The sequence below is a fragment of the Carassius gibelio genome, chromosome B2 (genome assembly GCF_023724105.1).
Source record: "Carassius gibelio isolate Cgi1373 ecotype wild population from Czech Republic chromosome B2, carGib1.2-hapl.c, whole genome shotgun sequence".
In the NCBI taxonomy this organism is placed as follows: Eukaryota; Metazoa; Chordata; class Actinopteri; order Cypriniformes; family Cyprinidae; genus Carassius; species Carassius gibelio.
Genome location: NC_068397.1, coordinates 26,223,770 through 26,235,702, shown reverse-complemented (window position 1 = coordinate 26,235,702; position 11,933 = coordinate 26,223,770). Strand labels below are relative to the sequence as shown.

At 38.3% G+C, this 11,933-nt stretch overlaps 2 protein-coding genes across 9 annotated transcripts in view; one reads left to right on the top strand and one right to left on the bottom strand.

The window, feature by feature from the left end:
- Positions 1 to 200: 200 nt before the first annotated feature.
- Positions 201 to 2,849, top strand: LOC127951020 (calcium/calmodulin-dependent protein kinase II inhibitor 2-like). Its single transcript, XM_052548605.1, has 2 exons — positions 201 to 683; positions 1,218 to 2,849. The coding sequence occupies exons 1-2, from the start codon at positions 515 to 517 to the stop codon at positions 1,286 to 1,288; spliced, it is 240 nt and encodes a 79-aa protein (XP_052404565.1). The 5' UTR covers positions 201 to 514; the 3' UTR covers positions 1,289 to 2,849.
- Positions 2,850 to 8,554: 5,705 nt separating this feature from the next.
- Positions 8,555 to 11,933, bottom strand: part of ece2a (endothelin converting enzyme 2a) — a 62,182-nt gene continuing 58,803 nt past the window's right edge. For all 8 annotated transcript variants that reach the window (XM_052548596.1, XM_052548598.1, XM_052548599.1 and 5 more), the window contains one exon: positions 8,555 to 9,366. In XM_052548596.1, coding sequence (XP_052404556.1) covers positions 9,079 to 9,366 — 288 coding nt within the window. In that variant the 3' untranslated portion in view covers positions 8,555 to 9,078. The remainder of the gene's footprint in view (positions 9,367 to 11,933) is intronic.

Sequence of the window (11,933 nt, the reverse complement as noted above, 5' to 3'; positions counted from 1 at the left end):
ATCACAGGCTTCACAAAGACCTCAGTGAACACTGTAGACTGTAGAGCACCGTTCAGTGCTGCCTCTCACCACTTTCAGCTTTCGCCTGATGGGGCCACCCTTGCACCTCTTGGAGTCCCCATCTCTCTCTCTCTCTCTCTCTCTCTCTCTCTCTCTTCTAAAAACACACGCCCGGATGGATGACTTCACTATTCCGCCCGGGTTTCCTTTATGATCGCGGGATCTCCCGTCTCTTACAGCAGACTTCACCCGACCGCGGATGTAGTCGTACACTCAGCCGCGCTCTTGTTCTCTCTCTCTCTCTCGTTCGCTCGCTCTCTCATTCTGCACCGAGCACTCCAGTCTGTTTGGAAGTTGGCGGTGCGAGGAGTCTGAAATTTACGCGAGGGGATATCTACGCAAAGAAAAAAAAAGTGCACTTGTTTTGCGGGGATAGTTGCGATATCCACCGTAGCTGCCTACATACATCAGTTATTTTGCGCCTTCTGCGTCGCGAACCCGTCCTTCAGCAGTCATGTCCGAGGTTCTGCCGTACGGAGAGGGGAAAATGAACGGATACGGAGCGGACAACGATGTCAGTCAGATGTCCTTCAGCTGCGGGCTGCAGGACACCAACTCGTTCTTCGGAGCGTCGCAGGCGAAAAGACCTCCAAAACTTGGACAGATCGGCAGAGCGAAGAGAGGTGAGAATGTTACCTGATTGAAGATAACTTACTCAAGTTAAAGGAATGGAGACTTGCGTTTTCACTCACTTATTCTTCCGACACAAAAGGAGATGCAGAGGAGAATGACAGCCTCGATCCCCGTTTACGTTAAATTGCACGGGGGAAAATATATGCAGTTGGCTGTAGTGAATAGTGATCGAGCCTGTCAGCTCATAACACTTAATAAATTAATCCATACGGGATTACAACATAAAGACGAGAAAATGACAGAATAAATTTAAATGCATGCATATTTTGACAGTTTGACGTCTATAAAAATGTCAAACTGTCACCAGTCTCCTCGATATGTTGGCTAAATAATAGGCTATTTCATGCAACCCGAATGAAAAATGACCTTGTTAAGTGATATTGTTTCACATTTAATATCCATTTTAACGCATTTGAATACGTTTGTTGTGTGTCGAATCTTGTTGCGCAGTTTCAAAGCGCACTGAACACGCATGCTAGATCGGCGAAGCTCTTGACACCAGCTGTCTGTCTTCTTCTTTCCAGTGGTCATCGAGGACGACCGAATAGACGAGGTGCTGAAAGGCATGACCGACAAATCATCACCGGGCGTGTAAACCCGCGCGATGCCTTGAAGACATTTCAATTTTTTATCACCGATTCGAAGCACTTGTCGGTTGTGCATGTGAAGAAGACTGCAAAGAGATGGAGAGACTGTGGCTCGAACCACGAGGAGACTTGAACTAAAAAGGGAAAACGGGAATTAAAGAAGGGAGAGACGGAATTTCCTTGGGGGTTTGCTGGCAATTCTCCAACATAAACGACAACGGAAGCTTTGAAGAAGATGTTGGCGATGTTGTTGAGGCTGCGCGCTGCGGCTCATCTGTGAATTAAGATGGATGGACTTGCCATTATTATTCCACGACCATCATCTTCCAAAAGCGCTGTAAGCAACACGAAGTTCAACCGAAGACTGAACCGCATCTTACGCTCTGTTACTATAGATGTACAGTATCTTAGCTCAAAGACCTTCCCCATAACACACAAACAGACATATATGGATCTGCCTTGAGCGTCGACTTCAATCCGACTGCTGCTTTTAGAGACATTTTAGACTTCACACACAAAGACATTGAGCTCCCATAATTATAAATGAACTATATGTATGGTGCAATGTGAATATTTTCTTTCGCTATTTTGCATCATATTCTTTTTTCAGAAATTGAGAATATTATCATACACATCACCACAGGTGTTGAAGCGTGTAGTCTTTGAAGCGTCGTTTGGTGATCTATTGTTTTGCCCTTCACTGTAGCTGATTTGTGCACCTGCGCCACGGATTCACATCATCAGTACAGCACAGGGGAACATTGTGCATTACCGCCTCTTGTAATTAACCAAACATGAATGCATCTTGATTTCTTCCAAGCCTAATTTTATACATAAAAAAAAAAAAAATTATCAGCTCCTCACATTTCTTTAGTCGTGTCCATCTCTTTGCATGAATTTTCACGTCGGTGCCAACAGAGGTGCCACCATGAATCTAACCCTGGCACGCTTCTTTCAGAAAAAAAAGTCATATTTGTATTTTTATATCTAAATATTTGTTATTTAAAATGATATGCTAGTATGTCGTCTTAAAGAATCATCAACAATGATGTTTATATTTCAGAGAAAAATCTTTAGACAGGGATGAGAGTAGCCTATAATTCAGTCTGGTTGGAAAGGTTTTTTTTTTTTCTTAAAAAAAAAAAGACTTGAATGAATGTTTCTCCAGTTTTTTGCACACACACATCTGTGTTGAGCTACTGTTATATGGAAATCGTAAACTGTGACTTGAGCTTTGTTGATGAATTTGTTAGAAAAATTACGATATTAGAAATCTACTGCACTGTTTACGAATATCTTCAAATAACTTGTTATTTGACAGGTTGTTTTGACATTACGTTTCTTTTGTTGATTTTATTTGAAATTTTTGCTTTGTTTTGTACCATTATTCTAAAGAAACTGACTATGGTTTGTTGTGCATGAAACCTTAATACTTTTCAATAATGGGACATCGTTTTATTAAGCAAAAAAAAGCAACAAAAATGTCATGACATTCTAAGAATGAATCATTGCATATTAAAATACCATTTTCACTGTATTTGGTGAACTAATAAATGGTGGAAGAACATACAGATGTGCGTTTCTGTCGTCATTTGGCTGCATTACAAAGAGATAAACAAGTCTGACACAAATTTTGAGGTCATCACGACACATGCACAGCCTGCCCAATAAACAAGGCACAAATACTATCCATCACATGATTAAACAAGTATGATGACATTTAAAAATATCCAGGAGCAATGACCAGATCAAGCTGTTGTAGTCTAATGAAATATTCATGTTTCGATATAATTCATGTCAGGATGGTTGTATCTTCCAGTGGAGCCCAGAGAACTGCAATCTCCTTTCAGCCTGTCATCTCCTCACAGATCTTTAGTGCTGGAGTCTTCTATTAGGATGAAGCCGTATGGAGAAAATGTTAGTGCATTTCAGGCCTGTATTTCTCAAAGGACGCATGGTGAAGTTTGGAACCAGCTCCGATGGCCATGTAATCACACTCAGAGGGATTCAGGCTAAACCAACAGTCATGACGAAGATTGTTCTTGTGGCTTAAGGTCCTATGAGAGCTTTGAGGTATGCTACTTCTTTTACTGGAGGATCTTCCACACTTCGAAAGATGGATTGGAAGATGGATTTTAGGTCTTGATGTATTTGGTCAAGAAAATAATTTGACCATTTCCTTGAAATCTTTAAAGGGATAGAGTACTGTACACCCCAAAATGAAGTTAAGTCACCTTTATTTCTGTAGTGCTTTATACAATACAAAGAAAGAAAGTCATACAGGTTTGGTTTGACATGGGGGTGAGTAAATGATAGCATAATGTTCATTTTGAGGTGAACTCTCCCTTTAAAAGAAGATGTTGCACAATAAAAATTAAAAGTTAGTGGTGATTTCAGGTCATTTTTTCTATTGAGGTTGTTCATTTAAGCTGAATATTGTTTCTACACAGCTTGGATAAAGCCACACACTGCTTCCTGTTTACTCTAAACACTCTGAAATGCAGTTAGATTTTACAGCAATATTGATGTTTTTCTTAACACACAGTCAGACACACATCTCCGCTACAATGTGTGCATTTCAACCGCAAGAGAATCAATGGCTTTTATCCGTGATCTGTGCCGTCATGCGGCCATGAGTGGGCTTTGGGTCAGCTATATCCAATGTGTGCAATTTGGCTTAGGATCCATCTGCAAACAAGTCAGGCTTACCTAAATCAATTTAAACTCCAATACTCATCCAATCCTGATAACGTTCTTTAACTCCATGACCCACGCTCAAGTTTGGCCACTAAAATTTCCAAATGATTTTCAGATGATCAATGGCAGTTTAACATCAGCAGTTATCCCAACATCTATGTGAGACGAGATCCTTGCACAGCAGAAAGTTCATCAGACAGTCACTCAAGAGCAGTCAAGGACACCTAGCTTCACCAACTCAGTCTATTAATTCACCTTCATGGCTGTTGCAGTGTTCCTGAAAGGCTCCAATGCTCAGGGGAATCCTTAGCGCTTCACACAGGCTGCTCAGAGCTGGAGATTACTGATACACTATCTGAACAGACAGCCGGCCCACGGCAGCTCTGGACTGACTGAGCGATGCTGTGGCCTGACCCAATATGGAAAGCCCAACTCTCAGCAAATAATGACAACGTGATAATGGAAGAAAGAAGGAGAGATGACATTCCAAGATTCTCAAAAAATGAGCTCTCCGCCCGAAGAAATGAAAAAAGCACGAGAGAAAGAAAGACATTTGATTAAAAAGCACTGTTCTTGATTCATCCGTTTGTAGCTTTCATTTGGTGCTACTTTGATCTCCATCATTTTCTTGCAGTAAATTTTCATTTAACGCCACTGTGAATCAAAATGTAGTGTTTAAATTGGATTGTATTTACCATAAATATGCACAGATTCACATTCAGCCACAGAGGAATTGATATCTATGTCATAATGCCAAAATTAAATACTCATACTTTTGGCATTTTTTACTTTTAATAAGCATTGTAGATAGACATCAGGAACTGATGAGCAAAACTAATGTTACAAACCAGATTCTCATTCATCGCATGGCTCAGTGTGGATCTGCTTACCATGATTATCCAAGGACAAGTAGGACATGATCCTGGATTTACATCCTGGTTGGTTGTTGTACAACATTCCTGTCAACCAATCATGTTTTAGTACTGGGTTTAGGGTTTGGCTTGGGACTTAATATTCATCCTATCATTTTGCTTTGAGTTTAGGAGTAGCTTGTGGAATAGGAATAGAAATGTTGTTCCAGAATTTTGCAGCTCAGCAAAAAAATAACTTTTGTATGTTGCACCATTATACAATTAAAGAGATACATGCCAGGAATTACCTAAACTCCCCATTATACTGAATTAACAGCAAATAAATTTGAATTGAACTAGCCACACCATTAAGGAAGCTGAATTGGAAATGACAGACAGAGAAATGTAATGGATTGCAATGCATTGTTGGTGTTCAACTTGGAACCAAAGTTTGAAGAATACCAATAAAAGTAATCTACAAATTCATCCATCAAAAATCAATTTATCCATCCATCCAAAATCCATCCATCCAAAACCAGACCCAAAACAACATGTGCAAACCACATTAAAAGCACACAATTTGACTTAAACCAAAAAAAATAGTTTGTACTAAATTCGATAATACAGTAACACTTTAGTATAGGGACTAATTCTCACTATTAACTAATTGCTTATTAGCATGCTTTTAATTAACATTGGCGGTTTATTAGTAATTATAAAGCACATATTCTGGATGACCATATTGTACATCCCTAATCCTAACCAATACCTAACTTTAACAACTACCCAAGTTACTAACTAAGCAGCAAATTATGAGTTTATTAAAGGGGTTGGTACAATGTTGTTTTATGCATTCCAAATTGTTTACACTGTTAGAGTTGGATTCTGATGCAAAACATGGCCAAAGTTTAAAAAAATGATTTGGATGTATAACAGAGTATTTCTGTGCTAAATACACACTTCCGGGTTTCTTACAAGTTTCAAAAAAGTTTTTTCCGATCATGGCTCTTCATGACGTAAGGAAGGGGTGGAAATCCTTATATGGGCATTTCTTCCGGAAGAGTGTTCCCGCACACACATCCACCAAAGTGAGAGCAAAAGGGTGCCCATCAACACATTTCCTTTAGCAATGCTGCAGGGGACTTTCTGGGGAAGAATGTCTCTAAAGAGGTGTGTTTTTGGTTGTGAGGGAAAGATGTTCAGCTTCCTGAAGAATCCAGCGCTATGTAAACAGAATGCAGTTTGATTTTTTGATTTACCAGATAGCAGCGCGGTTTCCCAAGTGTGTTTGTTGATAAACGATTTATAAATAAGTCCCAGATCATCGCTCGATTTTTGCACAGCATTTGATACTGAAAGATGGGGCGGTCCCAGCTATAAAATATCCCAGTCATGATTTAGAACTGCAATATATAGGATGCAGTACTACTCTACTCAAGACTAACATGAGATTGAGTGAAATTGTGTGTGTTAGGTCCCCCTTAAGGCAAAAGTCATAGTAAATGATTTGTTAATTTAGAGAATTGGGTCTTAAAATGAAGTGTGACTGCAAATATTTGTAATATATGCCCATTTTTGGCTATATTAGACATCAGAAAGGTGTTAATTATTTAGAAGCTTATGTCAGTTCCAAAATAGTGTTAATTGAGAAGTTGGAAATATTACATACTGTAAATATATAAACAATATTGTGTTATCATGAAACCACACCATTCATTTATACGCATTATATGACCTAGTTCATATAGATAAAAAAAAAAAAACCTGCATCAGTCGAAATTTCAGTTTCAATTTAATTTAGATTTTTCATCTCATATACGTCTCTAGAGTAAATGTTGCACTAAGCTGCATTACGCATTGTTGTCAATGGAGCTGGCTGGCTCTAAGCGGGGGTTTATGTGTCTGCTATCAATACCACATAGACTGCCGCTTCTGGTGATGTAATGGTGTGTCCTGACCCCTCCTCCTGCTTAACAACAGAACAGACACATGAGCTTTGATGAAAAGAAGGATCTCAATCTTTGATGAATGATATTGAAGAGTCAAATGATAATTTCTGATTCTTTTCTTGTGTGTGCAATAACATTGTCTCATGAAAACAATCTGTCTGTAAACTAGAGGCAGGGATGCACCAATGGGGTCAAGGTTTGGCAGGTTAGCCGGTCTGTTTAGCTCTGCTGGTAGATGTCGTAAATACACCATCTGGACCTAAAAAGCCTCATTCTCTATCCAACTTACCATCTATCTCTCTATCTGCCCATCTCTCAATCCATCCATTCATCTGTCTGTATCAATCCACCCATCCATCCATCCATCCGTCTTTCCGTCCTTCGATCCATCTACTACCCATATGTGTTTATTTGCCTGTCTATCCATCCATCCATGAATTTATCCACCTATCTGTCGGTCTATCCTCCTCTCTGTATATCTGCCCATCACTCTATCCATCCACCCATCCATCCAACTGTTTATCTGTCCGTCCATCTATCCTTCCATGCATCAACCATCTATCCAAATTAATTCAATCAAGGCATTTTCAAAGTTTTTCAACTTTCAAACAAGGCATTATTGTTGTCAATAACAACGTCCATGACATGAAGAATTTAATTTGCTGAGTACCATACTATAACTGTTCCAGTTCTTCTCCAAGACAAGACAATAGCTCAGAAAGTATTTCACAGGTACACTTCTGAAAATACTCAATCAATTATTCAAAAGTACATTATTGAATATCATGGTCTTAAATGTCGATATGAAGTAAAGCTTGCGTGTGGGTTTGCATTGCGAGGGGGTAAACAACACATAACCAGCCATTAGACTAATCAGGGTCTCCTGTTCTCTGCAGCAGCTTTATGGTGTTTAGGCAGCACTTGGTTCCTGAAGAACTGCCACAAAGCATGTCGTGAGGATACGATCACAGAATAAATCTACACCCGATACGTGCGGCTCACCTGATACCAGCGTCCATCTGATACGGTCCCTGCCCTGACGTCATTTCTCAGTGCTTCAGTGAAGGGGAAAGACCTGTGACTACATCATCAGCTTTCACAGATAACACATTCAATCTGGACACAATCAACTCTGAACTAAAAGGTTATGAAACTGCTACTGGTATGTGAACTGCTACTATTTAATGGTACATGCTCACCATTACTTTTTCAAGTGTTAGGGCATAATCCATAACCTTATGTTTTAATATGGGTGCATCCCACATGGACACAAAGAGTTCTTCAAATTGCACAAGTTACAGAGAAGAGGTGTTCTATTACTGTTCCAAACGATTAAACTGATGGATTTTGCCTGAAAGACAACAGAATGGATAAAAAAAATACCATAGATTTACCCAAGGCATATTTAGGGAAACTACTATCTCTTTTGGGGTGGCTTTTTGTGTAGAAAGAAAAAGAATTCTAAAAAGAACTCATAACACCTTGGCAACCATCCATGACATAGTGTGGGTTTAAATATGTTTTCTCTCCTGGTTTAAGAAAAACTTTCCTCTATTTACTATAAAAATCGATCTATGTTCACACTGGCATACAGGAAGCTGTTCTGAAATTCAGGCACCTTCCTCAAGTCTTAAAAATAGACGGTAATTACATTCCAGAGCTAAATTAAAAATAAATGATTTCTGGTTTATTAATGGCCTCCTCCGATTTACTGCAGCCATTCCTCTTCCAAAAGAGCGCAGACATGTCTGTCATATTCTGGCACACAGCAGGGCTGTTTGTTTTCTGTCTGTCTGTTTATTTGTTGTTTGAGGAGCGTTTGTGACAGATTTGTCTCTGCACAATTGTGCAGGTGTCAAGCACTCAACCTTGTCATACCAATCAACACAACTGAACAGAGAAATAGGACGGCAAGAGAGAGAGAGAAAAAATACAGAACAGAGTACAAATTCACATCAAAGCATGTTTAAAAAAAGGCTTTTAAAGAATATACAAGATATTTAAAAAGAAATAGTTTAAAAGCATATAGTTGTTCCAAGTACTGACCCAATTCTAAACGGATACAGAGTGGCGTAAAAGTCAAACATGTAATTCTAAAAGTTTACAGGATCCCAGAGGGGAGGGTACTCTGGTTGTTTTGTTTTATTTCAGCGTAATGTTGTCCTTAACATCACAAAAAAAAAAAAAAAAAAAGGAGAGGAAGTGTAATTTTAGTTGCGCTAGGCTAGGAGCCAAAAAAAATATATAAGTATGCTGTAGAACTTCTGTCAGCAGTCTCTTGATTGATAGATGTTAAACTCCCTATAATCCAATGTTATTCAGGAAGTCCTCAGAATCTGCTTCTTGAAACCTTATATTGGTGGATGGAGCCTCAGCTTCATCAAGCAGTCTTCTCTCCAGAGCAGCATCCTCAGAGCTAAGCTCCTCACCTTTGGTGAGAACATAGAGGAAGTAGTGGAAGCTGTTGCCATAGTGATAGTGCTTGATAGACCAGTCATACTCCGCTCGAGCGTAGAGTCCCTTACGAAAATGTGGCTGCGCAAACGTGACAGAGATGAAACGGCCACCGGGTTTCAAAACACGACTGACCTGTGGGGAAAAACAAATCATCTAATTATCATAGTTATGATAAGCGCTTCCATGTATTATCATCAGCATTATATATGATCATTTCTAGAATTATTATTTCCAAACAAGTATTAACATTTCTTCAAAATCCAAGTCCACACGCTGCCAAGATATTAAAATACTATGATTAACTTTTTATTGTGATCATCTGATGCATTTGTTTTGTAAATTCGATTTAATATTGTGTTTAATAATTATGACCTTTATATTATCATCACAGTCACTAATGCAGAACCTTCTACAGAATTACCATTAATTCACATTAATTATATGCTGATTCTCTATGGGGAACTGAAGTTGCAGATTTCTTTTGAAAAATGCACAAACTCTAACAGATGCAGCCAGAAGGAAAATGCAATGCACAGTAATGTACTTTAGAGCTATTATTTCTCTCTATATTCATATTAGCTGCAGGCTATAGACACTGGTGACAAAACTGTCTCCAAAAGTTTGGAAAATATGACAAAAATTACCCTTTAAAAATGCCAAGGGTCATTTTCATGTAAAAAATAAAATAAAAATTATTCTAAAATGCTAAAAGTAATATTTACAGAAAGCTTTAGGCCTATTAAAACAAAATAACTATATAACCTAGTGGTTATGGTCAACAGGGCTGCATTCATTTAATTCAGTTAAAAATTCTGTGATGCACCAGCCCTCAGTGTCACATAATCCTTCAGAAATCATTCTAATATGCTGATATGATGGTCACATGCTGATCAAGAGACATTTCTTTTTATGTTTAACAATATTTTTGTTGAAACAATGACATTTTTCACGCAATTCAGTTATTTATTTAAAGTATTTTCTGCTATTTTTTTTATCAATTTGATGCATCTTTGTAGAGTAAAAGTATTAATCTCTTAAAAGAAAAAAACTTTAAACAGTAGTGTATGTACGGTATATGTGCCCATGAGCGTGTTTGAGTGTTTGTGAGCGCATCACGTGCCCCTGCCACCCATTCTTCATCTGCCTGAAGAAATGAATAATTCACACCTTCAGGTGTCAACAAGGAATCCGCCGAGAGTGTGAGAGAAAAGAGAGAGTCAGAATAGAATAGAACTTCTACAGGAATGAGAACACTAAAAGTCACACTTTCTTTCTCCCAGTTTGAAATAAACATGTTACGACCACGTTATCTAGTTAACTGACCAAGTTAAAGGGTTAGTTCACCCAAAAATGAAAATTCTGTTAAGAATAACCCTCATGATGTTCCAAACCCGAAAGACAGTCGTCCATCTTTGAAACACAAATTAAGACATTTTTGATGAAATCCAATAGCTTTTGGCTCTGCATAGACAGCAATGCAACTGACACGTTCAAAGCCTGAAAAGATACTAAGGACATTGTTAAAATAGTTCATGTGACATCAGTGGTTCAACCTCAGTTTGAAGACTGACATGGGAGAGAAGAAATTGTTTAAGAAAGTAATTATTTCTGTTTTCTTTGCAAACAAAAAGTATTTTTGTAGCTTCATAAAATTACAATTGAAACACTAATGCCACATGGACTTTTAAAGATGTTTTTACTATTCTGTGCCTTGACTGTGGTAGTTCTCTTGCAGTCTATGCAAGATCAGAAAGCTCTCGTATTTCATCATCTTAATTTGTAAGGTCTTACAGGTTTGGAATGACTTGAGGGTGAGTAATTAATGACAGAACTATCCCTTTAATTCTAGATTAATGTGCTCAAACTATGAGTTGGGGTTAGTTCTTATGGTAAACTCCAAAAATTACAAAAAAGTATCAACCAAGTACATAAAACATAGTCCATATCACCAAAACATGGATAATGATTCACTTAAAATCTTCCTGCTGTCTTATTCAATTCAAATACAGCACCAGTTTTGAAGTCAATGACAAGATACTTAAAAGCCAATGACTGACGTCAAACCTTGCATTTCCAGTCACATTTGAATTAAAATCAAGCAAAGAGATATGAGAACTATGGTGAAATATTTTCTACAAATAAAAGCTTCATCGGATAAAAAAAAAAAAGTCAGTGTAAAAACAAATGACATTTCTAGTCTGTTTTATATGTAAAAGCAAGCAGATCTGCTTATCCTGTGACAGTAAATCCCATCAACCATGGTTGCGTCTCCCTAAAGGCAACGCTCCATCATGAAAGGCAGAGAACATGACACTAAACAGTTTCTCCTGGGTGAAGTGCCAGATCTGTAGGCGAATCAGATGATCTCAGCTCGCCGTTAGCAGCTGATGAGACTAATGATCAGGTTTATTGATCTCTCTCTCTGCCTCTGATTAATGACCCTCTGACACACACTGTGCTTTTCCTGGAACATCACCAAACCAGTCTCAAGGTGAATGCTAAACCCTGGATCACACACAATACAGCCTAATGTACAGCCAAACATGAATACATCTTTGTTGTTGTTGTTTTGCTTTGACACAAAAAGACATAGGAATGAACGTTCGAAGGACAAGTGTTCTCTCACACATGCCACTTGACTGAAAAAGTACTGTGGTTAATAAAGAGAAAGGGGTTTTCTTCAATACAATCTGACCTCA

What these genes read in the sequence shown, in the direction of transcription:
- LOC127951020 (XM_052548605.1), top strand. Translation starts at nt 515, where the DNA reads ATGTCCGAGGTTCTGCCGTACGGAGAGGGGAAAATGAACGGATACGGA. An exon ending in GATCGGCAGAGCGAAGAGAG is followed by an intron (nt 684 to 1,217) that starts GTGAGAATGTTA and finishes TCTTCTTTCCAG; the next exon opens with TGGTCATCGAGGACGACCGA.